Here is a 22,254-nt window from a genome sequence, read left to right as displayed (position 1 = left end):
TGGTAGATTTCAAATTTGGTCGTTTGGAGGCGTGAACATCATCGTTTTGTCCTGGAGGAAAGTTCTTGATGGTATTTCTTTCCCAAGGAATTGACTTAGATATTAAAATTTGGTGCTTATAAGAGAGTTAAGAAAAAAAAAATAGCAATGCTTTGAATAAAATTGTGAGAAAAAATGCAAAGATTATTAATACAACTATCACTTAAAAACAAATTTTTGTTGTCCATATGTAGACAGGCAGTAGAACTAGTTTTCAGTGAAAACATTTGGAAACACCTTGCAGACACAAGGTGTCAATGGCTATTGCTAACAAAATGTGCAACTAAAAATTTCTCCTGTGTCTTTACCTATAGAAACTTTGTTTCAGGATTAGTTCTGATTTTGACTGTGTGGAGTTACTGAATTTTAGAAGAATGCACTTAATACTTTTGTTCCACCTGGACCACCCACAAGCATATTCTAAAATACAGGCAAAAAGGCATTTACAGAAACAAGGACTGAATCCCCAAATGGCAAAGCAACTAGTTCAAGGTTACTCAATGAGTCTGACAGCTGTCCTGGGTCATGGTCCTACATGCTTGCCATCAGGTTTCAAAGGTGACCTGTGGTCGGGTGATAGTAACACACTCTGCACGGTCTGGAGGTCAGTAAGGACTTTCCTGAAAGCATTTGGGGCGAGGGGATTTAGAGCTTATACAATTAACAATTATACTTGTATATATATGTGTGCCTATAAAGTTTTAGCTACATATAAAAGAGTTTTTCTTTTCCTAAACCTATAGTGTATGGAATAGAACACAATGCTGTTAGGTAATTCCATAGAAAGAAGTTTCCCCAGCCCAGAAAGTTGAGACACATTCATTGCATGTTATATCCCCACTGCAAACATTCTTGGTGCATCATGAAGCATATTTACATATAAAGGGTTGAAAAGTCCTGTAGTAAAGAAACACCTTTAACTCAGTAGTCTCTGAATTTGGTTACTAACCATTTTTCCCTCAATAGCATGAAACTAATCCTCTTTTTTTTGCAGAATACTTTTTTTTGGAAAGGCTGTTCTTTATTTTTTTTTTTTAAAGATTTCATTTATTTATTCATGAGAGACACAGAGAGAGAGAGAGGTAGAGACACAGGCAGAGGGAGAAGCAGGCTCCATGCAGGGAGCCTGATGTGGGACTTGATCCCGGGACTCCGGGGTCACACCCCGAGCCAAAGGCAGATGCTCAACCACTGAGCCACCCAGGCGTCCCGGGAAAGGCTGTTCTCAAGGTCTATCAAGAGTATGCTCTTTAAACATGGTACATTTTAATGAGATTAAATCTTAAACAGCATAAAAACTTGCCAACAATAAGAAAACGTCCAGGATACAGCTTGTGAAAGTAAAAATTTTATTTTGTTTGATTTCTCAATGTATAGTTCAATATAATGCCAGTTTTTATTGGCAAAAATTTGGTTCCACTGAAACTCCATGATGCTACAGAGAGCTACTACTTTTTCCAGGAAGTAAACAGCTGGAAATAGAAAGCACAACTTTCTAGCAGCATGGCAACTTATTAAACTGCAGACCTAACAAGCCTGCAACTTTTATACTAAAAATGGCACAAACATGAGCTGGTGACAAAAGTGAGAAATGGAGAACAAGATGTGAACACCAAAAGGAGCAGTATAGGTACTGTGAAGACAACAAAAAAACCAAATATAGCTGTAAGAATTTTTAAGGATAATTATAGAAAAGGGAACCAAATGTTTTACTCAAATGTTTTTTAGAGCCTTTCTGTAGAGATACAAATATATATATATATATTTATCCAAAAATATGTTTTATACAGATAAATGCTTCTCAATTAAAGATGGGACCAAAGCTATAGTTATAACATAAAGCACTGTCTTTTGTAAGACTATTTATCCAACTGAATTTTCAATTTCTTTAAGATTAGTGCAGTAAATGTTTCCAAATATAATTACCCGACATTCTTTTATAGATATAAATTAAGTAGGCATTATTTTTAAAAAGGGTTTGCAGGTTAAACAATATTTTTCTAAGATGCTGTGCATATCGACCTTATAAGCCCCATTAAGAATCATTATTAATAAACATATCAAAAAGGGCTATAGTCGTATTTGCTTCTTTATAGTAAATATTTAATTTTCTGATTTTCAGTTTACAAGTGTTGAAAATGCTCAAGAAAGGATTTTACTTCACAGGTACTTTTATGTTCATATATTTTTGATTCAATATATATGGCAATAACTCTCCACACATTGTAACCAATAGTATGTTGTGGTTGTTTTTTAAAATGGGGATGTAACATTAACAACCATTACCTATAAAATAAAGCACACAATTATTATAGTGAATTTACAAATCTTTTTTCCCAGGTGTAAAGACTACAAAAATTCCTAAAAATTAGAGAACACTGAAAACATATTAAAGTTTGACTTCCAACTGTATAGTATTTCCATTTTACCCTGAAAGATAACTTAAAAAATATGACCTTGCTGGAAGAGGCCATCTTGCTAATACAAAAAATTGGTGAGAGCAAGAAATTTTATCACTGTTATGTAGAATTTTTGTAAATAGTTATCTCTCCAAATCATTAGAAAAACATTCAAAGATAAAAAACAAAATAGAATATGGTGGTGGTCCCTAAACTATTTTGAAGGCAGGTAGCTTAGTCTAAGCTAAAATATTTTTCTCACTCATAGTAATCATCCTTCCCTCAAATGCCCTTTAAAAAAATGCATGAAACAACAGTACAATAGCAAGAATCAAAGAGCACAAACTGTATTTTCAAGGACAGAAAAAATCTCTAGTGCTGAAAGATATAGTAAAAAGCAGATTTCTTTGGGGACATTAATCAATTAGATTATAATTCATTATGAAGATTTCTCTTTTCTATTACGGGGAGAGTCAGCTCCATTTGAAGTTACTGTTCCATTTACACCATTTTCTGAAAAGAGAAAAGAATCAGTGTTACTGTTTTTAATAAAGAAATCCAAATTAATATCATCTTTATACATAAAAGTACCTTCAGAAAAGTAAGTTTAAAAATCTAATAAATATCTGAATACCCTTAGGTAAAACTTATTTAGCAGTAATTAATCCTTACCAGTATTTAACCAATCATAAAATCTGGTAACACGTTAAACACAATGAACTAAAAGTAGCAAATTTTTAAAGATTTTATTTATTTATTTATTTGAGATGGGGGGAGGGGGACATAGGCAGGACAGAGGGAGAAAGAATCTGAGGCAGACTCTGCACTGAGCACAGAGCCCAATGTGGGGCTCAATCTCACAACCATGAGATCATGACCTGAGCTGAAACCAAGAGTCAGGTGCTTAACCGACTGAGCCACCCAGGTGCGGGCGGAAGGAAGGAAGGAAGGAAATTTACTTACTTACTTACTTACTTTACTTACTTACTTACTTACTTACTTACTTACTTACTTACTTACTTATTTATTTATTTATTTATTTATTTATTTATTTATTTATGACAGATTGAGAGAGAGGCAGAGACACAGGCAGAGGGAGAAGCGGGCTCCATGCAGGGAGCCTGACGCGGGACTCAATCCTGGGATTCTAGGATCATGCCCTGGGCTGAAGGCAGATGCTAAACTGCTGAGCCACCCAGGGATCCCTAGTAGTAAATTAAAAACAACAACAGCAATATATTAATTACATCTCAATTAAAAATAAAGCATTACTACTGAAAGCAGAAAAAAGTGGAAGACAGAATACTCTAAAAAACAATTATAAGAATTTTAAAATAGTAGTCTTAAGAGCAGTGCTTTTGGTAGCAATAAACACTCTTTTCTCATTTGGAAACAAAGTTTTTGGGGATATGTTTCCTTACAAGACATAATAAAGTCAGTGTTTAGGATAACTCTTATGTTTAGGAGTGTTATATGGCTGCCTTCTTCAAGTTATTATGGAGATACCAATCTATTGATCAATTGATTGATTTATAGCTAATGTCAGACTAATCTTGCCTTCAAAAATATTCATCGAAGTTGGAATACAAAAATGGCTGTTTGAAGAGAAAAAAACAACCCAAGGCTGCTGTGTATTCTCCCATAAGGTATTTGCCAATTACTTGAATGTGCACGCATGAAGCAAGACTCAGAGAAATTAAACAGAAAGCAACTCCTATGCAAGTACAAAGCTAAACAGAGTACTGATTAGTTTCATAAAGACAGGAAGAAAAAAATTTGAATCTACAGTCAGAGAAGACAGACTGTACTAACGGTTGACTTTCTAGGAATGAGGGCAAACTAGAAATAGATAAGCTTTGACAGGACAGAAGGATCTACCCATATTCAATCCAGAGCCTCTATAAAGTCACTAGGACCTATATACATTTTTACATTAAATGTCCAGTATTCAATTAAAAATTACCAGGTATGCCAGAAAGCAAGACCAAATGACTAAAAGCTAAGAAAGAAATCTATCAGGAATAGATCTTTGCTCTTTTCAGCAGCACCAAGTGATGAGCATCTATTGAGACAAGTGGTACAAGCCCTGCAAGATGAGGGGCAAGAGAAAGCTCTACTACAAGAAGCACATGTATGAGCTAGGATGCTCTACCACATACACACAGGCCCAATCTGGGGAGGCAAGAAGAAATACCCTGCCTTGAGGCTGGATGTGGGGAACTTCTCTTGAGGGCTGAGTGTTATAAGTACCAGAAAGGAATTATCAGATATTGTCTACAAAGCATCCAACAATGAATTAGTCCACACCAAGACCCTGATAAGGAATTGTACTGTTCTCATTACAGCACACAGTATTGTGGTATGCGTCCCACTATGTACTATCTCTGGGCTGCAAGAAGGGGGCTAAGTTGACTCCTAAGGAGGAAGAGATTTTAAACAAAAAAGAATCAAAGAAAATTCAGAAGAAATATAACGAAAGAAAAAAGAATGCCAAAATCAACAGTTTTTTGGAGGTGCAGTTCCATCAGGGCAGGCTTCTTGTGTGCACTGTTTGAAGACCAGGCCAGTGTAGTGTGGCTGAGCAGATGGCTATGTGCTAGAGGGCAAGAAGCTAGAGTTCTATTTGACAAAAATCAAGGTCCAGAAAGCAATAAATCCTCCTCCCTCCTCTCTCCGACTCATATAATGAAGGTGTTTACTGTTGAAAAGAAAGGAAAGGGGATCCCTGGGTGGCGCAGTGGTTTGGTGCCTGCCTTTGGCCCAGGGCGCGATCCTGGAGACCCGGGATCGAATCCCACATCGGGCTCCTGGTGCATGGAGCCTGCTTCTCCCTCTGCCTGTGTCTCTGCCTCTCTCTCTCTGTGACTATCATAAATAAATAAATAAATAAATAAATAAATAAATAAATAAATAAAAAAAAGGAAAGGAAAAGAAAAGGAAGGAAAAGAAAAGAAAAAGATCCTCAGGTGATCTATATCTGGAGTTATCAAACAGGGACATTAAAAGAACAATGAGTAATATAAATAAATGAACAGATGGAGAATTTCACAAGATAACTAAAATCTTTAATCCTAGAACTGGAAAATATAGTAACTGAAAATACAGACTTAATAAATAAATTTAATAGCAGATTAGGCATAACAAAAGAAATCAGTGAACCAGAAAAAATACTTAGATTGAAATTTAGAAAGAAGGGATGAAAAATGCAGAAGGCATGAAAAGATATAAGACAGGTATAAGAGTTTAACACATATGTTGGAGTCCCAGAAGGAGAGAGAGAATGTGGCAAAGAATATATGAAGAAATTATGGTCAAGAATTTTCCAAAATGATGAAAGAAGCCAAGCCAAGATTCAGGAAGCTCTACATGACAGAGAATAGGATAAATACAAAGAAAATCATACTCAGGCACATCATAGTATAACTGCCAAAAAACAAAGACAATAATTATTAGATTGGATGAAAACAATTAAATCCAATTATATACTACTTAAAAGAAATGCAATTTACATTTGAAGACAAAGAAAGGTTTAAAGTAGAGAAATACAGAAAAGATACATCTTAACATTTTACCAAAAAAAAAGTTGGTGTAGCTAAATTCAGACATTTACTAGAGATGAAGATGGACTTTCCATAAGAGAAAAGGACAAATTCAACAGGAATTTGTAACCCTAGATTTAGATGTACCTATAATACATGTTCAAAATATTTAAAGCAAAAACTTATATAAGCTACAAGGAAATGTGGTATCTCCTGCAATAACTGATTGAACAAACAGAACTCCATCTACCAAATCAGTAAAGATATAAAAGATTGAATAATACAACTAACAAATCTGACCTGATATACAGCATAATACCCAGCAGATTCAGAAAACACATACTAAAAAAAAATATATTATTTATTTATTCAGAGAGAGAGAGAGAGAGAGAGAGAGAGAGAGGCAGAGACACCGGCAGAGGGAGAAGCAGGCTCCATGCAGAGAGCCTGATGTGGGACTCGATCCAGGGTCTCCAGGATCACGCCCTGGGCTGCAGGCAGCGCTAAACCGCTGCGCCACCAGGGCTGCCCAGAAAACACATACTTTAGAAGTCTAAACAGAATATTTACCAAAACTGAACACCTGGCTGAGCCATAATGAAAGTCTCAACAAATTCCAAAGAATTGAAATAATTCAGGAACAAAAAGAAAACTAGAAAATGCCCACGTAGTTGTAAATTAAACAATGCATTAATACATGATGTATGGGTCAAAGAAGAAATCAAATTGGAATTGTAATATCCTGAACTGAATGATAATGAAAAAGACATACCAGAATTTGTGAAATTCAATTAAAGCACTGCTGAAAGGGAAAGTTTGTCTTTAATTGCAAGTAATTCATGAGATGGGCAGAAAATCAATGATGTAAAGATCCATCTCAAGACAGTAAACCACAAATAACAAAACAGCAAATCAAGACCAAAAAAAGGGAAATAGGAACAGAAATCAATGATATGACTAAGAAAATCAATGAAAAAAAGCCCATAAATGTTAGTTCTTGGCTGATGGCAAAGAGAGACAGAAGGGCATAAATTACCAACACATGAAATAAAGTATCACTGTTCTACACAAATTAGTAAGAGGGCAGTATGAATAATTTTACCAATACACTTGCGAAGTTAGATGAAATGGACAAATTCCTTGAAAAACACATTTCAGAAGAGACACAATAAAGAATAAAAATCTGAATAATCTTATCTATTAAAGAATGTAAATCTATAGGTAAATATCCTACCCTAGAGAAGATTCTAAGTAGCTTCACTGGTAGATTCTTCTAAACATTTAGGTAAGAAATAATGCTGACATCACACAAAGGATAAAACTGCTCAATACTTTTTATAAAGTCACCATAACCCTGATACCAAGATCTGATGAGAATACAGCAAAAACAAAAACAGGCTAAATGGAGGCCGAGTTTTTATATGAACACAAGTGTAAAAATTACAACAAAATACTGAAAACACCAATCTACTAAAAATGATGTATTATCATCAGCAACTTGAATTTATGCCAGAAATGCAAGACTGGTTTTACATTTGAAAATAAATGTATTACAAAAAAATACACATCAATATCCATTATGAATACAGATATAAAAATGCTCAATAAAATACTAGCAAACCAAATCAAACAACATCTAAAGAGAATTATATACCATGACCAAATGGGATTTATCCCAGGAATACATTGTTGGCTTAATGTTCAAAAATCAACTAATAGTAATACATGATATCAATAATATGTAGGACAAGAACTATTTGATGATCTCAGGAGATGCAGAAAGTGCAAGTGACAAAATCTAATATCCTCTCATGATAAAAACACTAACAAACTAGAAATAGAAGGGAACTTCCTTAAGCTGATAAAGGCACTCACGAAAACCCACAGGTAACATCATTAATGGTAAAAGGATGCTTTCCTAATATCAGGGGAAGATGAGGATGTTTGCGCTTACCACTTCTACTTAACACTGTTTTGGAGACTCTAGCTAAGGCAATTTGTCAAGAATATGAAATAAAAATCATCCAGATTAAACAGGAGGAAGTAAAACTATTTCTATCTGCAGATGACATGAAAATGCAAAGGAATCCACTAAAAAAAACCCAGTACTAAATAATAAAAATAAAAAGTTCAGCAATGTTGCAGGACAAAAGATCAATATGGAAAAATCAATTGTGTTTCTATATATTGGCAATAAACAATACAAAAATGAAATTAAGAAAGATAATTCTATTTAGAATATCGTCAAAAAAAGAATACTTAGGAATAAAAAGAAGTACAAGACTTATACACTGATAACTATAAAATGTAACTAAAAGAAATGAAAAGGAGAATCCAAATAAATGGAAGGACATTTATGATTCTTGACAGATTCAAAGTAATCCATATGAAAAGCCCAGCTGGCTTTTGGAGAAATTGACAAGCTGATCCTAAAATTCATGCGGAAGTGCAAGGGACCCAGAATAACCAAAGCATGAAGAAACCTAACAAAATGGAGGACTCACACTTCCTGATTTCAATACCAACTAGAAAGCAACAGTAATCAAGACCATGTGGTACTGGCATAAGAATAGGCATACAGATTAACAGAATAGAACTGAGAGTCCAAAAATAAATTCCTACTTTTTGATCAACTGATTCCTCTCCCCATTGAAAACAAGTTATTTATTCGCTCTGTAAGTAGCTGATCAACTTATTTTCAATGAGAATATCAGGGTAACTCAATAGAGAAAGGTTAGTCTTTTCAACAAATGCTGCAGGGGACAACTGGATATCATATGCAAAAACAATGAATATAAAATGGTGCAGCCACTTTGGTATCAGTTTAGCAGCTCCCCAGCAAATGTTAAATATACAGTTACCATTTGACCTAGCCATACCATACTGTTCCTAGGTATATACTCAAGAGAGCAAAAACAGGTGTTCAAACAAAAACCTGTACATAAATGTTTACAGCAGCATTATTCATATTAGCTAAAGAGTGGGAACCCAAATACCCATCAACTAATAAGTGGATAAAGATAATCTGGTATATTTACACAATGGAAAAAGTATTTGGATATAAACAGGAATAAACTATTGGTATTTACTACAACGTGAATAAAACTTAAGTACATGCTAAGTGAAAGAAACCAGTCACAAAGGATCACAATATATGTATGTCATGTCCAGAAAAGGCCAATCCACAGAGACAGAAAATAAATAAACTGAAACATGTACTTTAAACGGTGAACTTTATGGTATGGTATGTGATTTAGATCCCAACAAAGTGGTTATTATCACTGAAAGTAGTTAATCTAGGCAAATGCAAATATATGCCATATTCATAGGCTAAAGTGCTCAATTCTCCTTGAAATGATCTACAGATTCGATGTAATTCCAATCTAAAATCCCAGCATGATTTTTTGGGGGATGGGGGGAAGGTGGAAATTGACCAAGATGTACTAAAATTTATATGAAATGAGCAAAGGCCCAAGAACTGCTGAGACAAGCTTGAGTAGGATAAGGCTAGAGGACATAAACTATCAAATATGAAGACTTTTAAGGAGCAAATCAGAGTTGATATATTTTTTAAAACTGGAACTTCTGTTTTACAATTTCAAGTATAACACCAACTACAAGGTGAAAAAATTACTGCAATGTCAAAGTATTTTCAATTAAAAGCAAGACAGAAAAGAGGTTAGATGCAGGTTCAGAAATGAAGGATCAAGCAATCAAGTTACAGAAAAAGCTGCTCTACTTGGGACTAAAGGCAGATGGGAAGGGGCTAAAAAGAGGTTTTGTTTTTTAAATATGAGTAAGATGCTTGAAAGCACAAACTACTTCTTGCTAGGTTAGTTATTCACTACTAAAATGGCCAATATATATTGGTCTAATGGAAAGCTTAGGAGAAAGAATTTTGGGGACAGCTTTTGGGGAATAACTGACTCCAGGGAATCAACCATCTGTCAAATGGGATAAGTTTGTGTTGCCTCTGATTTTGCTAAAAACAGAGTAACATTTTCTTTATAAGATTTTAGGGGTAGCTGGGTGGCTCAGCCGGTTAAGCTTCTGACTCTTGGTTTCAGCTCAGGTCATGACCTCAGGGTTTGGAGACTGAATCCTTGCTGGGCTCTGCACTCAGCACAGAGTCTGCTTGTCCCTCTCCCTCTGCTCCTCCCCCTGCTCATTGCTCTAATAAAAATTTTTTAATTTTTAAATTTTGATTATTTTAAATTAAGTTTAGAATAAGGCCCCATAACATTTTTTAAAAAATGTTTTCTATTTCAGCTTTTCCGCTGCTTACTGAATACAAACCTGTTCCTTTTCTAGAAGACCTGCCTTTAGTCACTGTTGGTTTCTTCTTCACAACTGGTGCCTGAAAAGTAGAATGTTCCCTCCACCTCCGAAGCTGAAAATTAATGAACTTCCACATCATGAATGCTTGGGTAATGCAAATGGATGCCAGGACAGCAATTCTGAGAATAAATAGGTTAAAAAACAAAAAAAAAATTAGAGTATATTAGAGCAATGCCATTGAATGGGTATTCTATCTCGCATTGATAGTATTAACTTGGTGCTAAATTCCCACTGGTGATACGATTACATTAATAAACAATGATTTCATTAATGGTTAATTTCTAAATTCAAAGAGATCCTTTAGTATTTCATCTGAGACATATGCTACTGCAGCAGGTTTGAAATCCAATGACAGTGTTCCCCCCATATTTGTTTATTTTTTAAAGTTGATTTACATCATAAATGGATAATATATATTATATAGGAGTAAAAAGTGAGAAAAATGTTAAATTGACTGTACCTTACAGCTAACACATTGAAGTTCCCAGCACTGAAATCCAGTTTCTGATTCTCTGCTCTTGCAAGGCCAAAGCCAACAGTGAGTACTGAAAGAATTAAAGTCAGAAGTCTTCCCAAAACAAACAGAACTGCCCACAGAGAAAACCTGGAAGAAAAATGTCCCAAATCAAATTGATTAAATTGTAATGATATGAAAAGATTCTAACAGGATCAGATTCCTAATAAGTAAATGCGTATTAAAACATTTCTTATTGTACTGCAAAAAAGATCCTGAAGTATAATGTTTGGGATATGCTATATATCACATTCTTGGAGATACATAACATAGCTTATATAAGATTTTAGAATATCAAGTAAAGAAATAATTGATTTTTTGTTTAGCTGATCGGTTTTATTTTTATTCTATTATTTTTTTAAAGATTTTATTTATTTATTTGACAGTGAGAGAGCGTGCATGTGCACAAGCAATTGGGAATGGCAGGGAGAGAGAGAAGTGGGCTCCCCACTGGGATCATGACCTGAGTGAAGACAGATGGTTAACCAACTGAGTCATCCAGGCATCCCCAATCTCCTTTTTAAAATATAACTATTGGGGTGCCTGGGTGGCTAAGTGATTGAGCCTCTGGCTCATCTTTTTTTTTTTTTTTTTTTTTAAGATTTTATTTATTTATTCATGAGAGACAGAGAGAGAGAGAAGCAGGCTCCATGCAGGGAGCCCGATGTGGGACTCGATGGGGACTCCAGGATCACGCCCTGGGCAGGTGCTAAACCTCTGAGCCACCCGGGGATCCCCAATAAATAAATAAAAACCTAAACCCCCCCCCAAAAAACCATCATTAATGATCCTCAAAGCTACTGGTATATAGAACAATTTTGAAAAATGCTGGCCAAAACAAAAGCTGTCATGTGAACAGGACACCCAATTCCTACTTAATACACCTTGTTTTACCTTTTTTCTTTCTTTCTTTTTTTTACAAGTCATACGGCTCCAATTCTGTTGTTGTTGTCTTTTTAAAATATTTTTATTTATTTATTCAGGAGAGACACAGAGAAAGAGGCAGAGACATACGCAGAGAGAGAAGCAGGCTCCATCTGGGAAGCCTGATGTGGGACTCGATCCTGGGACTCCAGGATCACGCCTGGGCCAAGAAGGCGGTGCTGAACTGCTGATAGGCGTCCCCCAATTCTGTTTTCAGTCCAGTTTTCCCACAGAAATATTTTAGCATCTTTTGGACTATATAATCTATTATATTATTTTGTTTTTTTCTTTCCCTATTCTTCTAGTCACTTCCCTATTACTTTTCCTCCAAAATAAAAACAGGCATTAAACAAAAGGACAATTATAATAGAACAGTAAACCCAAAAAAAACTTTAAAAGTACATGTTCCAATGTAACATATCTCTACCTAAGATGAGACTCCAATTTAGAGATTAAAATACCCACCTGAATTGTGAAGTTGTTTCACATTAAATTAAAGCTACTACTGGGTACCTAGGTGGCTCAGCGGTTGAGCATCTGCCTTTGGCTCAGGTTGTGATCCTGGGGTCCTGGGATTAAGTCCTGCATCAGGCTCCCTGCAGGGAGCCTACTTCTCCCTCTGCCTATGTCTCTGCCTCTCTCTGTGTGTCTCTCATGAATAGATAAAATCTTTTTTTATTTTTATTTTTATTTTTATTTTTTTTAATTTTTTTTTTTTATTTATTTATGATAGGCACACAGTGAGAGAGAGAGAGAGGCAGAGACACAGGCAGAGGGAGAAGCAGGCTCCATGTACCGGGAGCCCGACGTGGGATTTGATCCCGGGTCTCCAGGATCGCGCCCTGGGCCAAAGGCAGGCGCCAAACCGCTGCGCCACCCAGGGATCCCTAAAATCTTTTTTTTAAAAAAATAAAGCTACTACTAAAAGGGACACCTGTGTGGCTCAGCTGAGCATCTTCCTTTGGCTCAAGTCATGATCTCATAGTCCTGGGATCTAATCCCACATCAGGCTCCATGCTCATCAGGGGGTCGGTTTCTCCCTTTCCCTCTGCCCTTCCCCTCTGCTCATGTTCTCTCTCTCAAATAAATACAATCTTAAAAAAAAAATTTAAAGCTACTACTAACAGCTCACAGAATGATATAATTGCCCCCAGCATAGACCTTGGCAATAGCACAGTCCTTGGCAACACAGACACTGATTTTAATTATACAACAAAGAGAATGGCTAAACAACTTACCCTTTCTGATACTTTTCATCACTAAAATAAAACAGGCGGGAAATATGGAAGAGAAATTCAACAAAATAATGTAGCACCAGAAGAACAAGTCCTAGATGATTCAAGCTGTTAAAGGAACATATTTAAAATGTAAAGGTTAATTATCAATTAACATAGACTGACACAATATCTACCCAGTCCATTTATACATCTAAGCAAAAGCCCAACTCACTTTAAAAGATAAGCCCCGGCAATGTGAAAGAGGTAAAGACCAATGTAGACAAGCTGACGAGGAATATCTTCCTGTAAATAGAGAGATGCATTATAGATTAAAACAGGCTGAAACACTTCCGTGTACAGCACATTGTGCTGTTTCATGAAAATTTTATTACCGATTTCACACACACATATATACATTAGATTATGATGTAAAACCTTATTTTTCATCTTGAGTTACAGTCACAAATGTTTGTAAAAACTGAGTGTTAAACTCAATAAACTTGTTCATTTATGAAATGCGTATACATCTCATTTCTGCTCTGGTTTTTGCTGTGTTCCATGTATATAAGGGACATAGTTATAGTAGCCTGACATATATAGTATAAGGCTATATTAAGCCTGGTTAGTACTATTCGTGTACTACAGCTGCTAATTCCAATTTTTAAACAGAGGGTTGATATCAAGTGGACTGAAATGCATTCCTTTGGAACGTCACTAAACTCATCTCTGGAATCTAGTACAGCTGAGTACAGGTCTCTATTGGCCCTCTACTACTTCTACTTTTCTATAGAGTTACTTCTCCAAATCTTCAGAGAAAGAGTAGAGATTTTATAATTATAGTTTTGAAATTTAAAATTATTCTCAGGATGCCCGGATGGCTCAGTGATTGGGGGGCTGCCTCGGGCTCAGGTGGTGATCCCAGGATCTGGGATCGAGCCCCGCATCAGGCTCCTGTGAAGAGCCTACTTCTCCCTCTACCTGTGTCTCTGCCGCTCTCTCTTTCTGTTATCTCTCATGAATAAATAAAGCTTTAAAAAAAAAAAAAGAAAATTCTTCTCTAGTAAGAATGGTACAAAGATCAAGTATTAGAAAGGTAAAACATAAAACAGTTGAATAGTACTATATATGGTACTGTTTTGGGACTCTCAGGGGAAAAAAACCTAAGATATGATACCAGTTTATAGCTGTCTTCCAATTGGGAGAGAAAGGATCTTTGAAAATTAGCTGTCTTAAGATTCTCTCCACATAATTTTCAAACTTCCAATGAAATATTTCTCCTTACAAAATGAGAGGGCACCTGGATGGTTCAGTTGGTTAAGAGGCTGCCTTCATCTCAGGTCATGATCTTGGGGTCCTGGGATCAAGCCCTGCATTGGGCGGTCTGCTTCTCCCTCTTCCACTGCCCCTCCCCCCAGCTCATGTGCTCTTTCAAATAAATATCTTAAAAAAAAAAAAAAAAGGAGAGAGGGAGAACAGAGTGAAGACTAACATGCTGAAGTTCAACCATACGGGAACCTTTTTCTGTTCTTACCATCATTTCAGAACAGGTCATCTACAATGTTATAAATGTAATTTCATATGCTATGAATACACGTGTCACTATATACACATGATATACAGGTTTCCCAAAGTGTGGTGTTTATATCATTCATAATGTACAACATGATTTTAGTCCACAACAAAATACTTTTAACTATAATTTTAAATAAAGTATCTTAAATTAAAGTAGCATGTAAATGAATGTTATAGGAAATACTACCATATTCCTTCAGATGTGTTAATCTATGTTCCACACTTCTGAGGAAAAAAGAGACTAAGGGACTCTTGATACTTATAACAAAAGCTTCATAGTTTCTTAATTGCTGACTCAACACTAAACTCATTTTATTACATAAAAACTTGTTTAAGTCAATGTAGCCAATTTGCTGGAATAACTGCTGGAAAAACTTTTACAGAATATAACTTCCTGGGGGGGATTAAAAAATTAATTTTAAAGGAAAAAAACAAATTTTAAAAATACATCACTTAGTAGAGAACCTAAGCTGCCTATTTCTTCCCTTTCTGACAAATCTAAAAACACTATTATAAATTACAATCTACATTTCTGAAAACTATTCTGCTTCTCTTGTATCTTTTTGTTCTTAAATCTCAATCTAATTAGGGAAAGTGATGTTGAAGTTTCTTTTTTAACTTCAGGTTCAACTCTGCATTTTAGCCTTGCTCTTGTTGACAATCAACTGAGTCAGTAATGAAGAGTAAAATAACATCACCAACTTTTTTTTTTTTTTTTAAGATTTTATTTATTCATGAGAGACAGAGACAGAGAGAGAGAGAAAGAGAGAGAGAGAGAGGCAGAGGCACAAACAGAGGGAGAAGCAGGCTCCATGCAGGGAGCCTGATGTGGGACTCGATCCTGGGACTCCAGGATCATGCCCTGAGTGAGACGCTCAACCGCTGAGCCACCCAGGCATCCCTCATCGCCAGCTTCTATTTTCATAACCATCAAATACCTAGAAATGGCTTTTTAAAATATTTTATTTATTCCAGAAGAGAGAGTATGCATGCGAGTGAGGGGAAGAAAAGAGGGAGGAGAGAATCTCAAGCAGACTCTGCACTGAGCACATAGCCTGATGAGGGGCTTGATCCCTGAACCCTGAGATCCAAAACCAAGAGTGGGACACTTAACTGAGTTAAGCCACCCAGGTGACCTGCAGTTCATTAATCTTTAAACAAATAAATAAGCAAAACCTCATTTCTGGTTCCTGATAGAAAATGTTTATTTATACAATAAAATTGTAGGATGATGTGTGAAAATGTCTTGAGAAACCAAAAACAGCTTTCTCCCAGCCTCTTTTTTATTTACCTAGACACTAGATTTAAAAAGAATGACCACTGCTCTTGAATGGCATGCTGACTCCGGAACTGGGATCTGATATGGTCAGTGAATTCAGATAGCCAAGTTTCACCCAGCTGCCTCTGTTTCTCATTCCCAAGGGAAATGTGTAACTGGAGACCATGGTGCTAGGGAAGTTGTTGTTGGCCTCTGACACATAAGCATCTTGCCTGTGCGGGTGTAACCCCACGAGGATTAGAGAATGTCATGAGTCTGGTTTAGAACAGGGGTGCCATTACAGCCATTTCCTAAATGAAATTTAGATAAAATTTCTCATTTAAAAAATTATGCTATATCATCCCCATTACCTCTGTAATCTTAAAAGAATATGGGAACGCCTTTAATGTAGAGTGTGTTCTCCAGTTCACAATAAGCTCCATCACTCCCTGTAGTACTATATTCCTCCCTGTCATTCATTTATTTTTACTTTTTCTTGAGTGAGGCTTTGAGTGTACAAACATTGCTTTAGAGACATTGGTTGATTTGTATATAACTGAAGGGAATATTATTTAGAAAGATATTTCTTAATACTTTGTACTTTGGAAAGCTTTAGAAACTACTTCAAAAGCTTGCTTGGGGCATCTGGGTGGTTTCAGTCAGTTAAGCATCCGACTCTTGGTTTCGGCTCAGGTCATAATCTCAGTGTCAGGATATCGACCCCACATAGGGCTCTGCATGCTGCTTGTCCCTCTTTACCACCCCTCCATGCTCTCTCTCTCTCAAAAATAAATAAAAAATAAAGATTAACAAACTTCTTGTATACTTGAATGGAAAAAATACATAATAAAAATGTGTTATTAGAAAGGCTTTATCAAATTTTAGGGGCACCTGGGTGGCTAAATCAGTTAAGCAGCAGATTCTTGGTTTTGGCTGAGGTTATGATCTCAAGTTTGTGAGATCGAGCCCCACATCAGGCTCCACACTTAGCAGTGAGTCTGCTTGCTCCTCTCCCTCAACCTGCTCATGCATATACCCTCAGATAAATAAATAAAATCTTAAAAAAAAAAAGAATATAAAACTTTGATGAAATACTTGACACAGAAAGAGCATAAGCAGGGGGAGCAGCAGGCAGAGGGAGAGGGAAGTGGAGGGAGAGGGAGAAGCAGGCTCCCCACTGAGCAAGGAGCCCAATGCAGGGTTCCATCCCAGGACCCTCGGATCCTGATGTGAGCCAAAAGCAGACACTTGGGACCCCTGGGTGGCGCAGCGGTTTGGCGCCTGCCTTTGGCCCAGGGCGCGATCCTGGAGACCCGGGATCGAATCCCACGTCGGGCTCCCGGTGCATGGAGCCTGCTTCTCCCTCTGCTTGTGTCTCTGCCTCTCTCTCTCTCTGTGTGACTATCATAAATAAATAAAAATTAAAAAAAAAAAAAAAAAAAAAAGCAGACACTTAACTGACTGAGCCACCCAGGCTCCCTTCAAAGTCTTAGATTCTTAATGATGTTTAAATAATTAATATAAGAATGAAATCATGGAATGATGATTTAAAATTCTGTCATTTTCATAGAAAATCTAGTAAATATAGTACATTAAATCAAAATAAGTTCTAAAATGATAAATAAATCCAAGTGACATTTTCAGTTGTTATTCCAACATCTTTTTATTAAAAAGGTGAGTCATATACTTTAGTAAACTTCTATTCTTATAAGAAAATGCGTTTCTTAATTACACTGTACTAAAAAAACTGGACTTTAAATGGAGTATCACAAATATGCCCAAATATATGGCAAAGATTTTCCCCTAAACCACAGATGGAGCCATCTCAAATTTAAATCTTTTTAAAAACTCTTACATAATAGGGATCCATATCGATTATTCTGAATAAGAAATACATGTTTGGGTAAGATACACAGCCTTAAAAACCTCAATCAATGTGATTTCTAAGTCCTTATAGAGGGTCTACAGAGTAATCAGTAGAGGGAAGGTGATATACTTGGAAAAATGGAGTTAGAGGATTCAAAAGTGGCTCTAGAGATGAATGACAGATATGAACAACAAAGTTGCATGTGGAAAGTATGAATATAACTTTCATGAAGTAGGAAGAAGAAAAACCATTATTTCTAATTTTAAAAACTTCAGATGATATGCAATTATATGCATGTATAATTAAACTAAGAAAATTGAATATCAGAATTAAGTGTTTGGCTATTTCATTGAGACTTCCTCGAAACCCCATATATGCAAGTTGGCTAAGAAATTACATTGTGAATCTTCTTATTGGCAAAATGGAGTAATGTTTATATTGAGGCATACATTTGTATGTATTTAGAATATTCTCCTTCAAAGAAACTAGTTTGTGACTAACACACCTCTTGAACTGCTACTAACAATAGTGTTCCTTTCTTTCTTCATTTTTCTGTAGAATCAGTTCAAAACAATCACTGTACTAGTTTCTTCCAGTAAAGAGTTCCTCCAAAAATAATTTTCATAGAGTAAATTTTAAGAAACTGTTTAACACATATGCAGCTGTTACTTTCAAATTATGTTAATTACTTGAAACAGTTACTTTCGACTGTCATATGTAGGTGTTAAAAATAGTTTCAGTTAAGTTCTAAGTTATGCAAATTATTCCATAAAAATTAGATTGCATTTCTGGAGAAATGCCATCTGGCAGGAATTGATAAGGAAAGAACTTTGAAAACTAAAATGAACAATTACTTTGAGATGTCCTTCTTTATTTACATGGTCAATGAATAAGACAGAGACATAAAGATTAATAATGAGCCCAGAGGTACTGTCTAGGCTTATACAAGTATGTACATGAAGAAAAGCTTTAAATATTTGAGTTATGGCACATTAAGAAACTATGATGTTCTCAGTAATACTGCCCAACAGAACTTTCTGTTTTTTTTTTTTAATTGTAATTACTTTAAATGAGGCTAGTGGCTTCTGTTTTGGACAGTGCAGTTGTAGGACAATGGTGGTTCACATTAGCTGCTTACTGAATATGGAAGGGCTTCTGGAGACTGTGAACCTAAGAATCTTTTTTTTTTTTTTTTTTTTAAAGATTTTATTTATTTATTCATGATAGTCACACAGAGAGAGAGAGAGAGAGAGGCAGAGACATAGGCAGAGGGAGAAGCAGGCTCCATGCAGGGAGCCCGATGTGGGATTCGATCCCGGGTCTCCAGGATCGCGCCCTGGGCCAAAGGCAGGCGCCAAACCGCTGCGCCACCCAGGGATCCCTGAACCTAAGAATCTTAACACAGTTCTAAGCCAAAGGTTTTATGGATCTTCATCATAATCCTTATAATCACCTTAACTAGAAAAACATTCCACTTGAAAAAGAAATCAACATAAAAAGAACTTTCAAACCATAGTACATGAACTCTAATTTGGTGCTGTCTTCTGATCATAGCAGATAACATAAAGATGACAGACACATAGGACACAAAAAACACAGACACAAAGCAGCAATAAATTAGGTACCTATACTCACGGAGTAACTATTTACAATACATATAGAAATAGGTGGGAATTTGCAGAAGGCAGAGATGAACTCGTCACATTATACTTCTATCCTGAGAAGCTTCTCAAAGTAAGGGAGCTTTAAATGTGGAAAAATGTAAATTTATATCTAATAAATAGAGAGTATAAAGAATACTCATGTAGCCATAACCAGCTTCAATAGTTGTTAACTCAGGACCAAAGTTGTTTTATCTGTATTCCTGTATGGGGATTTTATTTTATTTTTATTTTATTTTTTTAAATTTTTATTTATTTATGATAGTCACACACACAGAGAGAGAGAGAGAGCGAGGCAGAGACACAGGCAGAGGGAGAAGCAGGCTCCATGCACCGGGAGCCCGACATGGGATTCGATCCCGGGTCTCCAGGATCGCGCCCTGGGCCAAAGGCAGGCGCCAAACCGCTGCGCCACCCAGGGATCCCCTGTATGGGGATTTTAGATATAATCTTTCTTTGAAAAACGGAGTAAGAGTGCTTGATTAATTTAAAGGTATTCCCAGAAAAAGAACTGATGTGCTGGGATCATAAAGTTAGAGAATATCAGTGTGAATGAAGCCCACGGAGAGAAGAGAGGGAAAAGGGAGCACGGAGGAGGTGGTACAAACCAGAGAAACCCACACAGAGCACAGGTGAGCTGCTGTATTTTAGTTTAAAGCAACAGGGAGAGCAGCCCGAGTGGCTCAGCGGTTTAGCGCCACCTTGGGCCCAGGGCATGATCCTGGAGACCCGGGATAGAGTCCCATGGCAGGCGGGATCCCTGCATGGAGCCTGCTTGTCCCTCTGCCTGTGTCTCTGCTTCTCTCTCTGTGTGTCTCTCATGAATAAATAAATACTTAAAAAATAAAATAAAACAACAGGGAGGTGGTACAGGTTTGAGAGAGGAAAGAGTTAAATAAAGGAACTAAAGTTTACTTGGCAATTACCCAAATTCTGACTTTAGAAAAACTACTGCAGGTAAAGTAGAAAGGAGGATATTGCACTGCTCCGGTAGTTACCTGTTCAAATAAAACAAAAAACGCTTTTCTCACATGCTAAAAAAGAATGTTCCACTCATTTTAGGAAAGGCTTCGCTACTGAGTATTTAACTATGGCTCACTTCACTTAATACTGAATTTTTTACTGGGCCTGAACACACAGAATTGTTAGTTGCAGAATAATTTATCCTTTTGTCTCATTTGTGAAACTCCTAAGAATATCAAGAATATAAAACTAGTATTTCAATAATATAAAAACTAGGGGATCCCTGGGTGGCGCAGCGGTTTGGTGCCTGCCTTTGGCCCAGGGCGCGATCCTGGAGACCCGGGATCGAATCCCACATCAGGCTCCCGGTGCATGGAGCCTGCTTCTCCCTCTGCCTGTGTCTCTGCCTCTCTCTCGCTCTCTCTCTGTGTGACTATCATAAATAAATAAACAAAAATTTAAAAAAAGATTATACTAAAAAAAAATAATATAAAAACTACTATTACATTTCAAAATTTGTTTAAATTTTATTTTCATTTTTTAAAAATTTTATTTTCAATTACCACTAATACAATTTTAAGATAAGCAATTAACATGTCAAATGTAAAATATTTCAGTCTAAGTTAAAATATGACAAAGGGTTTTTTTCAAGAAATATGTGAGGAATATATTTAGTTTTTTGGAAAGAGGGCAAGTGGGAGAGTAATGAGGGAAGAGTTGAGGTGGGAAGGAAAGAAGGTTAGAGATGTGAGGAAATGGTTAGTTTTAGGGACTTTTCAAAAAAATGGAAAAAAAATGACAAGACAACTTTTAAAATGACAAATCCCAGCTTACTTTTTTGGTTTTCTGGAAGTAGAGTTCAGGAAAAGCATGGAACCAGTAAGCCAACTGGGCTATGTAGAAAAACTTCATTTGAAATCTGCACAAGAAAGCAAAAAAATATGGTTTTAAAGCATAGTATTTTTAAAGAATAAAGTAAAAACAAGCACTGGAAATCAGGATGTACTGAGTAGCCACCTTCGTGTTATCATTTTAGGTCTCCGTGCAGTACTCTGTGCACCTTTCACGGCTCCCCAGCAGCCACTTCCCTGCATCCCTAAGAATATTCTCACCACCAGTTGATTCCTCTGGATTAAACAGCAGATGCAAAGATATTATCTGCAGAACGCTGATGACCTGCATGCCGGCTGGGAGCAACCAGACCACCTTGTTTACTAGTAAATTAATACTGATTAGTATGTCATGTTAGCTACTGAAAACGTAAGAACATGACTTTGGGGGAGTCACCTCACAGACTTTTAAGGTTTCATCAAAAGGAAACAAAAAGAGGGACACAAAAGTGAAGGTGCATAGATGAACGATCACCTGAAATTAGTATAATCCCAACTGCAAACCCCCCCCCACCCCTGGCTTTTTCTTAGGGAAATATGGTAACTCTACTTGGGTAAAATCAATAGTCTTTTGACATTATACCCCTCCAGTCCTCCCATTTTCTCTTTGTTCTACCTTCACCCTCTTCTCCAGACTTCTAGAATAGAAAACACAAAGCCAAACAAATTTTTTGGAGGAGAGGGGCAATAGTCCCATATAAATATGTTTATAACCCTACTGCATAAAAGCTCATTTTTAAAAGTCAGAATGACTCAGCATGGCTATTACTGCTGGACTTAAAACAAAGGTATGCATGGTCATGTTATTCCCTTCATATCTTTTTTCCAATTCTCACATAGCAATGCATTTACTGAATGCTGTCTAGGTGATAAACACCTACATACAGCCTGGCACAATGAAGGATATATAATATAGAGTTCCTACTGCAGTCAAAGTACACAGTCTTGTGGGCATGAGCACAATGTAAGACTTACATAAATGAAACAATTATAGCACATTCAAGACAATGCATAAGTATTACCTAAAATATTATGCACCAAAATGACAAATTCAGGAAAGCAAACAACAATAT

At 36.3% G+C, this 22,254-nt stretch overlaps 1 protein-coding gene and 1 pseudogene across 3 annotated transcripts in view; one reads left to right on the top strand and one right to left on the bottom strand.

The window, feature by feature from the left end:
- Positions 1-1,371: 1,371 nt before the first annotated feature.
- The window catches only part of TRAM1 (translocation associated membrane protein 1), a 34,685-nt gene continuing 13,802 nt past the window's right edge, over positions 1,372-22,254 (bottom strand). For 2 of the 3 annotated variants that reach the window (XM_077876601.1, XM_077876603.1), the window contains 7 exons: positions 21,126-21,210; positions 20,255-20,326; positions 13,203-13,273; positions 12,992-13,096; positions 10,776-10,919; positions 10,274-10,434; positions 1,372-2,951 (listed from right to left, as the gene is read on the bottom strand). In XM_077876601.1, the coding sequence (XP_077732727.1) occupies positions 2,878-2,951; positions 10,274-10,434; positions 10,776-10,919; positions 12,992-13,096; positions 13,203-13,273; positions 20,255-20,326; positions 21,126-21,210 (712 nt within the window). In that variant the 3' untranslated portion in view covers positions 1,372-2,877. The remainder of the gene's footprint in view (positions 2,952-10,273; positions 10,435-10,775; positions 10,920-12,991; positions 13,097-13,202; positions 13,274-20,254; positions 20,327-21,125; positions 21,211-22,254) is intronic. The other variant, XM_077876602.1, reaches the window with a different exon arrangement.
- LOC144300118 (small ribosomal subunit protein eS8 pseudogene) lies at positions 4,582-5,124 on the top strand (annotated as a pseudogene).

The sequence above is a fragment of the Canis aureus genome, chromosome 28, assembly GCF_053574225.1.
Source record: "Canis aureus isolate CA01 chromosome 28, VMU_Caureus_v.1.0, whole genome shotgun sequence".
Classification (NCBI taxonomy): domain Eukaryota; kingdom Metazoa; phylum Chordata; class Mammalia; order Carnivora; family Canidae; genus Canis; species Canis aureus.
This window is presented reverse-complemented; position numbering and strand designations above follow the sequence as displayed.